Source organism: Apis laboriosa, unplaced genomic scaffold (genome assembly GCF_014066325.1).
Source record: "Apis laboriosa isolate Shangri-la unplaced genomic scaffold, ASM1406632v1 scaffold23_cov150, whole genome shotgun sequence".
Classification (NCBI taxonomy): Eukaryota; Metazoa; Arthropoda; class Insecta; order Hymenoptera; family Apidae; genus Apis; species Apis laboriosa.
The window spans coordinates 2,361,899-2,376,201 of NW_025222452.1; the positions used below are offsets into that span (position 1 = coordinate 2,361,899).

The following is a 14,303-nucleotide window of genomic DNA, read 5'->3' on the forward strand; positions in this document are numbered from 1 at the left end:
AAGCAGAGTGTGCTTTTAGAATTAACGTGTATTTGATTTATAAAAGTGTATCTGCATACTGCATAACGTGCATAACGTAACAACCGAAAACTTTTTCACTCATAATTCTATAAAAACTCTCATTAAACAGAGAGCTGCACGTTACGTAAAAATAGAGAAAAGGAAATTGTGTCGTTCGTTACACGGATATGACACGAGTATCGTATTTTCATCGTTTCTTTTTTTTTTTTTTTTTTTTTTTTTTTTTTATTTGTAATATTCTAATTACACGTGAACGTATAAAACATTCAGTATCGGAAAGAACGAATAAAATGATAAAATCAAGATAGGAACATGTATAGGATACGTAGATTACATTTTTTAAAAATCTTTGATTAATCAGAAGAAGATACATCGAATGAATTATAGAAAATTCATTGCTTCGAACTATTTGTAATCCAGACAACGATTTCATCAGTGAGATCGACTTTGCCGGTTTGATATCGATCAAGAATCAACGAAAAGGTATGTTCATCCGCGGAGATATCCAATTATTCCTTTGAATCCGTCTCGATTATAATTTCTAGCTGACTAATTTTTAACTTTGACACGCGTATTTCCGCGTAAATACGGTTGAAGAGAAGCAAGATTGAAGAAGGGATGGATAATCAAAAATTGATGCTATCATCCGCCGCGGTTCGTCCAATATCAGTCAGACAGGGTGATTGATCGGAGCATACGAACCTTTCATAGATAAACCGTCTAAAAATTCGCAAGGTTGACGTTACGTGGGTGCGCAAAAAAGAAAAAAAGAGAGAGAGAGAATTGGACCATAAAACGTTCTTTTCCTTTCCTTCCCTCCTCTCTCTCTCTCTCTCTCTCTCTCTCTCTTTCGTTCCACGCGCCTGTTTCTTTCCTCCTCCTTCCCATTTTTTAAAAATAAAGTTTTTAAAACGATATTTGTCGAAATAAATCGATACGCTCGCTTATTACCTCCTCTCGTTCCCACGATAAGAACAGTTATAGAACGTGAAACGAAACCGAAACGCGGGCTGCGTCGCGTCGGTGCATTAAACCAAACGCGTTGATTAATTAAAACGTCGGCTTGGAATAATCGATTTCGCGGGGGAAAAGTGGCAAACATATTCCGCGATAATTAAAATCGAACCTCGATATCGAGAACGTTATTAACGCTCTTTCTTCTCTCTCTCTCTCTCTCTCTCTCTCTCTCTTCCTTTTTCTTTCTTTCTCTCGTTACGATTCCGCGCGATTTTGCATTATTCCAACGCGGTATTTATTTAACGATAAGTCGAAAACAATATTTGAGCCAATTTCAACCGAATCGAGAATTTGCGCGAAAATTCTTTCTTTCTTTCTTTTTCTTTTTCTCTCTCTCTCTCTCTCTCTTTTTTCTTTTCTCTTTTTTCTTTTTTGCAGAAAAACAGACTTTTGACACCGCGCGCGCTCGCGTTTATATTCCGTAATAAATTAACGATCTCTAACGATGGGCGTGCATCTCCATTATATCGTGTCGAGCTGACCGAACCTATCCGAAATTTAATTAGACTCGGAATTTCTGCTCGTATCCGGGACACGGTCGAGTTCCTACGCGGTCCACCTGCTTGCTCGTTCGCAAATTGATTACCTTTTTACCCCGAGTATCGTAATAACGGTCAACAACAATCGTTAATTGGAGGTTTAACGCGATGATCTATGAATCGGTGGCAATTTCGATTGTTCCAAGATTCCCGATTGCGATCGCGAGGGAAGATAACATTGCGCGCCCTCGATTATGCGGCGAATTTTTCAAATATCGCGAATTCGAATCGCACCGTTGGGATCTCGCGCTTTTGTATACATATATCGAGCATAGAGAGAAACAATTTTCATCTTCGTTCTAATATTCTCCATCTTCTAAATTCGTTGAAAATTTTGAACCTTCAGTTATTATTTATTATAAAAAGATATTGATACAAATATTTATATATAATTTATATAAAATTGAGAAAATTAAAAGACAGGTGGTTAGGAGGTTAAGAAACGAAATTGAGAATTCTTGAGGTTATTGGATCGCTTCATTTACCATCTCATTACTGAATACAATTTTAATAAACATTCCATTATGGCCGAATTATGTTCTCGCGATCCAATATTCTCTCTTCTCGGGTGGAAATATTTTCTTTAAACGAAGGAAGAAAAGAGGGAAGAAAAGAAAACACGGTTCGACAGAAAAATCTCTCAAGAGATTTAATCTATCATCTCGACTCGCAGAAATATTTTTTTCCCCTCGTCTCTGCCTCTGGAAAATCTTTCTTCCGTTCCGTGATTATTCCCAGTTCGGCTATTAGATACGTCGCGTTCGGTGGATCGTCACCAATCAGAAGTTTAATTAAATGGGGAACTCGGCGGGTGGCCTTTGGGCGATACATCACGTATAAGAGGGTTGATATCACGGAGGAACTAATATTACAACTTGCTTGTAATATACGTGTACTTTCACGTGTACGCTCGAGTTGGTCATAATTCGAACCGGTTCGCGTGTACGTCACTATTCATTTATAACCGGTGTGCTTTACCGTTTAATTCGAGCTACGAGATACATATTATAATGCACATTCGAGATGGAATGGGAATAATCGCTCCAAGCTACTACTCTTTGATCAATGTTCGTTCCTTTGCGATATTAAACTCGGGGATATCGGGAAGGACGGTGTTATTTCGAAGATCTTTCGAGAGAATCGAATTGGACGCCTACACACGCCTCGATGAATCTTAAGTAGTAGAACGAGAGTTGTCGAGATCGATGGAATACACGGAATTTGAACATCCTCCTCGGATAAATTATCGCGAAAAGAAAAAAAAAATTTGTTGATCGATGAAATACACGGAATTTGAATATCCTCCTCGGATAAATTATCGCGAAGAGAAAAAAAAATTTGTTGGCCGCTGTTCACGGTATAAGTTTCTTTTCATCCAACGAAAAATATGATGATCGTCGAGGAGGCGGCTCGAGTACGATCGATCCTTCGGTGAAAAATATTTTCAATTATTTAGGATCGTCGATTGAAGAGCTCTAAAAGAAAAAAAAAAAAGTGCGGAAGAGCAATGCTCGACGAATGGATAGTCCTCGAAAACGCTTTATATTAAAGCGTTATTTATTCTACAAGCACGAGATACATACAATAGTAATATCGATTAAAAGGATCGATGAAAAAGAAAATCTTCCTTTTTTCCCCAATTCAGGCGGATCTAATTGGATGAAATTAGGATTGATTCGAGCGTTCAGGATTGAATCGAAACGTTCGTTGATTTCGTTGTTTTCGTGGCAACAATTTCACGGGGATTTCAATACTGGAAATTCACGGTGTGTAACACGCATCCACTCGCGACAGATTCAAAGTACTTTCGTCCTATAGAATTACAAAGGCTTTGATCCCTGACTTCGACAGAGTGCTTACCGTTGCTAGTAGGATTACCGCAAGCCCAATGGCCGAGCCGCCGATAGGTAATGCGAGCCACTCGAGTGCATTAAGTCTCCCCGAGATATGCCCCGTGTTTACTCGAAATTTGAACATCCACGATACATCTTTGTCTTCCGACGCTAGAAAGCCTGGCCAATTTTCCTCGTGACGCGACACGTTAAATTTAATCCGATATCCTATACGTTTAATCAGAGTTCATAACCGGAAAGAAATTCTCTATCGGTATAAAAACGATGCGAGATCAGATCGGAAGCGTCCTCTTAATTGCAAATCAACGATACCCATCGATTTTCAACGTTTTCCACTTAATTAAACGCGATATCGAAAATCCTTCGCTCGTTATTGATCGGTATGATCAGTGTAAAAATTCTAATTCACTCGTAGATGAAACAAATTCTATCGAGATGATCCTTTTTAAGCTAGATTTTCCTTTGCATCTAATTTCTCTCTTTCTTTTCTTTCTTCTAGCGGTAAAAGAAATTCTCACAATTTTTAATAATCACAGATATCAACTACGTTTCGTTTCTATATTTTTATATTCATTATTTACAATCCATCGATCTTACGAAATTTAGAACACACCGTTTTATTATTGTCGAAAGGTCTCGTTAAGGAAAGAAGATAAAAGGGAAAAAATTCACGGTACGAAGATGGAAGAATGGAAAGAATGGAAAGAACGGTTGATTCGTTAACGACACGTCCGTTCTGAAAACTTGTTCCTCCTTGATGAGCGCATAATGGCCAATCCACGTCACACGTGTTATCCAGCTGGTAGCACGGGTTCAAGGATTAGTTAAGCGGCAGCAAATTGACATACGTGTGTCCGGGCGCGTGTGCACCTAGCCACGGAACGCGTGCACGACATTGTCCGGTGACGAGAGGGCGGCCGATTGTGCTCGATCAACAGGTCTTAAGATCGAGGACCGTGGCGAAAGTGTCGCGCTTGGCCAAGCAACCGTGACAAGTCGGATCCAAATTGGTGTCTTGAACTTTGATTCACCAGGCAGGTGCATCCACCCTCCACGCGACTTGGCAAACGCGTTAATCTTCCATCGTGACGATTCAATATTTGCAAAAGCTTGTCCGTTCTTCGACGCGTTCTTCTGAAATCGTCGTTGAATTATCGTGCACGGTATCGGGAATGGAAAAGTTGCTAGGTGGACGGGTTTCACGGATCAGCGGAGATTTCTCTTCCGAGTATTCTTCGACGATTGTCCGATTTCCCTTTGCCCTGACTCCGATTGCATTCACTTGGAAAAACGATTTATGCAACGATACTCGTTCTATCTGACAACGATTTTTCACCATGTTCCATTTTATTATTTTATTTATTCGGGAAAAACAATGACGTTTCGACGAGCGAAGACGTCGATCGATTTTTTTTTTCAGGAAAACTTTAGAATTTTAAGTTGAAATTCCGTTTACCGTTAAGAAACAAACTCGCGATGGAAACGAAAATATGCCACCACGTTTATGGAAAAAAAAGAAAAGAAGCGAGGAAACTTTTTATCTTCTCGTGGAAGGAAAGATTAACGATTAAGACAATCGAGATCCGAGTTGGAAGGAGAAATAATCAATGGATACAACATCATGGTAGCCCCGCGAAAGGAAGGTTTTCGAGGAAGGAAAGATTATCGGGGAAGTGGATGGAGAATGGGCAATATGAAGCGGGGCATCCATGCCGTAATTGGCATCGACCCGCAACCACGCTCGAATGGAATAGGAAATGATGGTTGGCAGACACCGGCCACTTCCGTATTTTAATAATAGAAATACGTAGGGCGGATGCAAATAGATTCCGTATCCGCGCCGCATTGGCCCTTAATAGCCGAGCATTTTTAACGTTTCATTGGTCGGTGGCGGTTGTCGGCGGAGTCACGGGCCGGGTAGCGGCCGACACAACCGCAATAACGCGAAAAGAATGGTAGGAATTGCGTTTCCTTATCGTTACCCGGTTTTAACCTTTTCTTGGCTAACTGTTTCCCCGGGAAAAAAATTGCTCGGCGAAATTCCGTTTGTCGCACGGCCTCGCGGATGGCCGCCAGCCAGTGTTTCGGGGTAAATGAGAAATTTCACTGAGAATTTTAATTGAGCCACCCGACAACCCGAGGGCAATGAGCGTTCAACGTTATTTCGCCTCACCTTTCTTCCTTCTTATTGTCCTCATTTTTATAAGAGGTAAAACCGCGTGCAATCGTTGAATCTGAAATTGGCTTTATAAATAAATTTAACCGAATAGAGAGATATTTCATGTTGGATTATCAAATTTTTCTTTTCTTTTCTTTTTTTTTCTTTTTTTTTTTTTTTTTTGAAATCGAAGGAAGAATTTTAGTTTTGCTTTCGCTTAAATAAAAAATGAAGATGTAGCTTTGAAAAGTAGCAGCAAGTAAAAACTTTTTAAAATTGTATATTTATCCATTATACATTTCCTATCTAATTTTTGTAATTTATTCGTGAAAAATTCAATGTCAATCTTTTTCTCGAAATCCGCCATATTTAATAAACAACTTGGTATTATTTAATAATCTTCGTCTATTTTCGAAATTAAAGGAACTAGATAGAAAGACCAGAATATCTCAACCGCGACGAAACAAAGTTCAACGAAGAAATAACATTTCGAGTTATTTTCACGAACAGATTGAATAAAAAATGAATGCGGCATTGGTAAAAATATATTTCAATAGATATTCAACTTTAAAAATAAATCTTCCTGCGAATTCTTCCTTACGACTCGAATAAACATAATTTTCAATTAAATATATCGTCAACTTGATATATTTTTCATCTCTCGAAAGGTAAAGTATCGTTACAACTGTGCTTACAAATAAATCGTCCGACGTTTCTCGTATCTCGAAAATGAAGTTGCAGATAATACAAGCATTACTCGCATTCTTGTTTCTTGCGGCTCGTATATCAACGGGAAACGTTTGTAATATCAAACTCGGGAAAGAAGCTCGAGGCAATGGAATGGATACACGCTGTCACCGGACCATGTTGTCTTCCCCCTCCAACTTGGCGCATTCGTTTAATCGCGGATAAAAAGTCGACCAGTACCAGTTACGATCGGCTTGACCCAGATCACCTGTCCGCCGCAATTTGTACCCGATGCGCTTTACCCGAGCTTGGGGTATCGAGCATTGAAAAGCGGAAGAGAGTGGCATCGAAGGAATCCGCCGAGTCATCTTTTCTCTCTCTCGTACTCTCCGCACGACTATGCCAATTACCACGTCCCGTCCACGGGGGTCTCGCTCTGGAATCTCGTTCGTTTCGAAATTCGTCGAACGAAAGGGGAAATATTTTGTTTCGAGGCCGGAAGGGAAATTGGAAAACGTTTTCGTTCGAAAAAATGATAATTGGATAATTTATTACCGGTTTTTACTCTCCGCAAGAGCGATCTTATATTCACGTGAATATAATTTGTAATAGAGGATCGACGAATTCGAGATTCGATCCCTAAAAAGTTATTTAAATATCGTCTTTAATCATCACGAAATTTAATATAATACGAATATAATATAATATGATAAATATCGTTTGTTGCTCGTCGAATCAATTTTACAATGGCGTTATTTAATCACACGTTACGAGATAAAATTAATTTACATGGAGTATCAATAATTACGATATTACTATATTATATGCGCGTTGTAATACTACAATCCGTTAAATTATATCGTCGATTAATTCGTTCGGATTACCATCGCATTCATATTACATCACGCTTCCCACACGTTTCTTGATTTTGGTGATTCCACGGTCCCGTACGGGGCATTTATCCTTTAAGAATATTTAATAAAGAGCGGGTATTTGCTGCAGTTATACCAAGGGATCTGTTCCTTATCCCCCTGGAATTTCCCTAGGAAAATCGTGGCGAAGAACGAAGCTCGTTCTACGTGATTAAAGAATTAAATTTCAGTGTGTAGCGGGGGAATCGGGGAGCAAGGATTGAAACAATCAAATCGGTGTACTTATCGCGTTATGAAAAGCGAGATAACGAGCCGCTGTGAAATTTTAACAACGGTATACGAGGGAAAATAAATACTTGGGAAATATCGACGAGCCACTTTTCCATTTCCAGCCGCATTTATTTCGTCGTGTTCTAAATTTTATCGCGGCTACGCGATCCGTTATATTTTCATCCGTTATATTATTATCCGCTATAAAGGATCAGGATAAAAAGACCGCGCTTTTAACGATACGGTATATTTCAGGTATAAGGACAAAAAACGTGACCGTGGTTTATATCAGTCCATTTTCTTTTTTCTTTTTTTTTTTTTTCTTCTTTTTCTTTTTCTTTCTGCGAGCAGTAATAGAAACGCTTGATATTCGTTTGCTCGAAAGATAATACAATGTTTCAGATTGTATCTGTGGAACATCAATTATTGAAACATCGGTTATCTAAAGATAAATAAAGTTTATTTTAAATTTTAAATGCATAAGAAAAGAGAAGAGAAGAGAAGAGAAGAGAAGAGAAGAAAAGAACGAGAAGAGAATTCGATTTTCCTTCAACGAATTTCATTCTTCCAGATCAATTATTCGAAAAAGTTAGCGGAACAAGTTCATTTCGTTGTTAATTCGCAAAGTCAACATCTCGCTGTATCTTTCATTCGCGAAAGCTTATTCAAACTTCTCTTTCATCTTCGAATAAAATTTTCAATCGTACTTCCTTTCTCTTTTTCCGACCAATCCTCTTAAAAAAAAGAAAGGAGAGAAAGAGAGAGAGAGAGAAAACGAATATACGTGTCAAGGATGCAATGCCATACACGTTTGCTCGAACGATCGTTGCATTGTTTATCATCATTGCAGCACGTTCATGCAGCAATTTCGCGACAAAGATCCACCCTGGAACGACTCGAGCGTAAGTATTAATCCGTCAAAGAGAATTGTTTCTTTGACAAACAAAGGAAAAAGTTTGGCCGTGTTTTCTTGCGTCTTCGTGCATTCTGAATCACTTGAGCCATCACTTGAACCGCTTCAATTAACGCTTTCAATATTAGCGTCTCTCGTATCGAACCGCAACGATATAATTGCCCCGGGCAAAGGTTTAATTCCGAGGAAAGACAGGTGTTGTAATTGGTCTACCAAGAAGATGGAGTCTCTCTGCGGTGGATCGCGAGGAATAATTTACGATGGATGGAGGAAATGCAAATAGTGTTTTGGGTGTACATGCAGAACGAACGATCGTTTGATGCGAGGACGTCGACGAGTCACCTCCTATCCGATACACGTCGATTTAATTGACTGCGTTAAATCGTCCAGAAAAATCGTTTCGATTCTCCCATATCGTCTATGCAAGATGATCTGTGCAAGAGTGTTGTTCCAAACTTGTATTTTTTAAATATAATCGTAACTCTTACGTATCTCCTTCGACTCGATTTTAATTTATTTCGTTAAATTTCAGATCGGTGATCGATTCGTTACGAATTTAAACATTTTCGCTTCGTTTGAGAAAAGATCGAGAAATATCGTTTCATAAGTATATATATCATGGATTATTCTCAATTAATTGCCTTGACTTCGTTATCATTTTCCACAAGTTTCTCAATCAAACTTCTCGAGCAATTTGACAAGATAAAATATCTTCCCTTTATTTTCCATTTGCAATAATAATTAGTTTCCCTTTATCGTTTCGAAAAATCATTAAACATCAGGATAAACAATAATCGTTTCGAATCCACGTTGCTCTTTGCAAAGTAAATCAATTAACTATATGTAACGATAACGAGTAACAGAGGGAGAGTTTTTACCTTTGTTCCTTTGAGAAGAATGCTTTCTTTGTGTTGTTAATTTGCAAAAAAATTTGGTTATTTAAATTAACGAGATAAAGGAAGAACAACATCCTTTACTCGACTGACTAAATCGATGACCGGTGCCATACGCAAAAACCGATTCACCGATTTTCATTCGCCAACGAAAATACTGTGGAGAGAGGAAAGATTTCCATCGAATGGTAGCCAACTTCCGGTTGGCTTCGTTTCGTGAAATCTTTTATGTACTTTACCTGGACTTTATCTCGAACGTTCTCTATCGAACACTTGGCGCATCGATCGGTCGTGCGCGCTTTGTCGTCCAGAATAATTGAAATCAAAGTCAGGGCTTTCGCTAAATGCCAACCTTATTCTACAAATTAATCTCCAGCGACAAGACAATGACGGAATTCTCTTCTCGACTTTCCTTTCCACCTTCGACGCCCGAGGAACTCTCGAACGCTCTCTTCTCGATTTCGATCGAAATTGCAATTCGATTGCTTACCGTGACCGCTTTATCGTGTCGAGGAAATGCACACAATGAGAGGGAATCAAAGCGCGGTGGTCAAATTTAAATCGAGATCGTAAATTGTAACGAGACAATGACAAAATCTTGATCGACGATAAATCGTATTGGTAAATATATATTTTATCACGATGCAACGCGAAAAACGAGGAGAATTTAAATTCATGAATTGGAGACAAAAACGAGATATAAAAAAAAAAAAGAGAGAGAAAAAAGAATTGAATGCCGATAACGAGTATTTCGATATTTATCATCGCTTCAAAGTCGCTTGTGTAAACATATCCATATATACAATTCTCTAAATTCTCGCAATTAGTACCTCCTCTCCTCGTCTTTATCTGTTAGATATTGCTGCTCCAGGAAATCAAGGACGTTTTGACGTTTTAACATTTTGAAAACGAAAAAAACATTATATACTTTCGTAAAAAGAAAGTTTCAAAAGGTTTCGTTGGAGCTAGAATAATCGGGGTGGCCCTGATTAAGAGGTGCAATCTCGTAGATCGAGGAGAAGCGGAGGATTCGGGAGATTAGCGCAATGGCAGTTTAAAAGACGCGAGCTGGTCGCTCGAGCACGACAAGGTATTCGAAAGTGGAACAAACAGCCCAATAAAGGAATTAAACTGCGCTATTAAATGAACGAGGAACAGAGGGAGGGGGATTCTCAAGAGGGGAGAGAGGGGGGAAGGGGAAAGAAGAAGAAAAAAAAAATTGTCGGAGATGGAGGCATTTAAAGTGGATCCGACACGATTCAATCCAAACGCCCAAGGGTCTCCGGACGGGGTTAAGAATCCAAATAAATCCTGGCACGAACGGAGTAAGCGGATTATTCGACCCTGGTGTCGTCCAGCGACGCCCAGGCTTCTTCGTTCCGAAAGGATGGAAGCCGGTCGATGTCGCCTTCTCTGAAAAGTAAGGAAGCCACCGTGGCCAGGATTGGTCGATAATACTCGAGGGTACGATCTGCTAATAACTGGTTACGCGCCATTGGAATCGAGCGAGAGTTCAGGAGGATACAGGCGAAACTTGGGTCCCTTCTTTGCGCTACAAGAGTAGAAAAAAATGGGGAAAACCGATGGTGTAACATTTCAATGCGTACGAGCCATTTCGAATTTTACGTTCGTACAAACGGGGTCGACACGCGGTAAATGCTACGGGGTTCACCGAACTGTCGACACGGATAATGTTGCGTTTCAATATTTATCTCTTAATGGATCTTGGTCATTTCTTGGTCAATTTTTAACTTAGAGACGAATTTGATCGCCTTTGAGAAATGACGATAATTATTCACGTTACAAATTTCACAAATTTCAATAATTATATTGCTATCTTGTATTTGTGCTTCAAAAAAAGTCTTTTGAAAGGTAGCTTCGAACTCTGCTCTAATTCAGACAGGGAAGAAACAATGTCAATACGAGTGAAATCATGAGAAGTTGGCAACGACAATCGGTTCCGAACGTGAAAGGTCGTTGCATCGAAGGTGAAGAGGAGAAAAGAAGAGAGGGGAGGAGAGGAGAGAAAAGCAGGGTCCAAGCGAAATTCACCAACTTGCACGCACGCGATGGCCAACTGGCAGATTCACGTGTGTTTACGAGCGGCGTGTTTACAGAGTGCGTCGCGACGGTATAAAAGGCTAGGGACACATGCTGGAAAGTTGCAGTTCTCACTTGGCCGGCTTAAATACCGTGATGGGAAACACGAGGATCAAGGTATAGTATCGTGGAAGAGATATTATTGGGGGAAACAAATTTAAGAGAATCGCGAGTCGGAGGAAGGGGAAGAGAAAGGGGGGCGGGAAGAGATGAGGAGAGAAGAAGAGAGGAGCGAGAGAAAGTGGCTGTCGGAACTGTCGCGAATTTTTTTTTTCGAAAGCGTGCTTCGCAAGGAAAAATTGGAGAAAACTGTACGAGAGATGGAAGTCAGCTTCTCTGCAATATCGTTGTAATTCTTAATAATTTATAAGAATATCCAAACGGATGAGCACGTTAAAAGAAGCGTCATACAATAAAGTGGAGTTCGAGATCGATAATCGCAAATTGCTGTTCAATTAAATAAATTCGTATAATTACTCTTTTTTTTTTTTTTACAAGAACATAGAGAAATATAAATTTTAGTGAATCAAATTGGCCCAATTAGTCTCGTTTAATTCCGATCGATTTATCCCTTCAGGCAAGAATAATGCACCAATTTGATAAAAGGAATTAATCATAAACGTGCACACGGAACCGTTTCCTTAATGGGATAGAAAAAAAAAAATCGTCGTAGCATTTCCACCGATCGAATAAATAACCGCGAGGGAATCAAAGATAGCGAAGAACACGGTGCAACGATTTTGGAGGAACGTATAACGACGGCCGCGTCGCGTATGGAAACACACCGGAGTGCTTGTTATTCTGGACTTGTGTCGCGTAATTAAAACCAACTGCCATTCTTTTTTAACGTGATTTCTCCGGCTCGTGTTTGACACGTTTCAACAGTTGTTACATCGTTACAAATGAGACGGTAATTGAAACCTGCGAATCACCACGGTTAAATCATGGGCAAAAATTACACGAGATTCGCGCGAGAGACCCATTTGCATTCCCCCGTTTTCATTTTTTTTTTTTTTATCTACATTTGTACGGTACTTTGGCTCGATATATTTTATACGGCGAAGCCGTATTCAATAATTGCGTTTGCCACGGTAAACGGGCAAACAAAGCGAAACGCGTACAAAAGAAACGATGAGAATCGAATTTCAATCCATGATGAAACGCGAAACTTTTATTGCCTTGTATAATCGACCGGCTAGAGTCTGTTTTCGATACGATGGTAAACGCTTGTGTACCATCCCTGTGACAACTGAAAATGGAACATCTCAGATCGATGTTGTTTTCGTCCCTCCTATCCATCTCAGATTCGACTTATCGAATATAAGCGCACTTACGTACTCCTCTATCATTATGCAACGCGCCTTGTCACGATTTCACATATCGTAGATTATACATATCCATGTTTAATTTAACTTTTTCGTCTCTCGTTCGACAACTTGGAAACGCGCATTTACGCGTGTTAATAAATTATCTCCTTCCAAAAAATAGTAGAATCATCGGAGAAATCACGGGGATCGTTGGAAACTCGATCCATTTTAAACGTCGCGTTTTTCCACCGGTCGATCGCCACCGGTAAATCTTTGGACGATTGATCTTCCAGATCTGGGCGGAGAAAAACGTCAGGTTACGAGGTAGTTTGAAAGGTGACTTTTTTTTTTCCTTTTTTTTTTGCGTACGTGAAACAGGTCGGTATCGCCTTGACCATCGCGCTGGCTCTCGGCCATCGATCACGGGGCGGCGTGATACCCCTGGACGGAGAGGATTTCCACGAACAACAGGATCCTGAGCAACATGATTCACTGGCAACCTCGTACCTCCAGTTTCACGGGCCTGTCGAGGGGCCCGTGTACGAGGTGAAAGTGCCGTACTCGGTGAATCACGGGGACAACTCGAACGATTTGCACGAACAACAGGGGGAGCAACACGGCTACTCGTTCGACTACGTGGCGCGTCCCAAGTACGAGTTCTCGTACGGCGTGGAGGATCATCAGACGGGCGATTTTCACGGGCAGAAGGAGAGGCGAGACGGTGAGCCGAGATTAAACTTTTCTCTCTCTCTCTCTCTCTTTCTCTAGTTTTTTTCCATCCTCCATTTAGAAACGTCCTTCATTTGCGCTGTAAGGACGTTTCAGCTTCTCCTTTGAGAGCGCGTTTCGTCTCGAATTTTGTCTCTGGCACGATGGAACCACCGGGAAACGGAGGCAACTCGACCGCAAAGTGTAATTCACGTGGTCGCGTATCGCGAATGCGTGGCCGAGGGATAAGCACGGCGATAAATAATTAAGGATCGTGATCTTTGATCCACCATTCGCGCGAGTTATATATTCATCGATTGCTCGACGCCGAAACGGGACTTGCCTCGAGAGTCTTAATGAAATTTTATTCCAGTTGGAGCGATTATAAATATTGATCGTTACATAAATTCACGCGGTTCCGAGAGAAAGACGAGAAAATAACGTTTCGATGAAGTCGAACAAGCGGTGTCCTCAAGTATCTAGAGGGTAACCCGGCTACTCTTTTACTCGAAATTAAAACTTCGTTCGCACGCGAGATCTTCAATGATCCATCAGGATAATCCATTGGATTATCTTTCGTTAAAATTAAGTAATATAAGAAGCGCGGGATCTTCGTCTTCGTCATTCGATTACGACTACAATGAATAGAAATTGAAGAAAGGATCTCATCGTTTCTCTCCATTCTCTTTTCTCGCGCAGGGAGCAACGTGTCCGGCCAATACAGCGTGAAGGAACCGAACGGTAGCGTTCGGGTGGTCAGTTATCGGGCGGACAAGGATGGATTTCACGCCGTGGTGCACACTTCCGGGAAAAACGAGCACACGGCCGACATCTCCGGCCAAGGCCAGCCGAGAGTTCACGATCACCAAGACGCGGCGCAACAGGAACAACACGTCCAAGATTACGTCTCCCCTTACTCGGCCGAGGACGGATATTGATCGTTCGCCGATCGATCGATCGGCCAT

The 14,303-nt window shown here is 40.6% G+C and overlaps 1 protein-coding gene across 1 annotated transcript; it reads left to right on the forward strand.

Moving 5' to 3' along the window:
- The first annotated feature begins 11,374 nt into the window (after window positions 1-11,374).
- Window positions 11,375-14,276, forward strand: LOC122713363 (adult-specific cuticular protein ACP-22-like). Its single transcript, XM_043933728.1, has 3 exons — window positions 11,375-11,440; window positions 13,009-13,351; window positions 14,038-14,276. The coding sequence occupies exons 1-3, from the start codon at window positions 11,375-11,377 to the stop codon at window positions 14,274-14,276; spliced, it is 648 nt and encodes a 215-aa protein (XP_043789663.1).
- The last annotated feature ends 27 nt before the right edge of the window (window positions 14,277-14,303 follow it).

Bases quoted from the DNA above. Each gene is read 5' to 3' on its own strand.
- LOC122713363 (XM_043933728.1), top strand. From the start codon at position 11,375: ATGCTGGAAAGTTGCAGTTCTCACTTGGCCGGCTTAAATACCGTGATG. The intron at 11,441-13,008 runs GTATAGTATCGT...TACGTGAAACAG, and splicing joins TGGGAAACACGAGGATCAAG to GTCGGTATCGCCTTGACCAT. The intron at 13,352-14,037 runs GTGAGCCGAGAT...TTTCTCGCGCAG, and splicing joins GCAGAAGGAGAGGCGAGACG to GGAGCAACGTGTCCGGCCAA.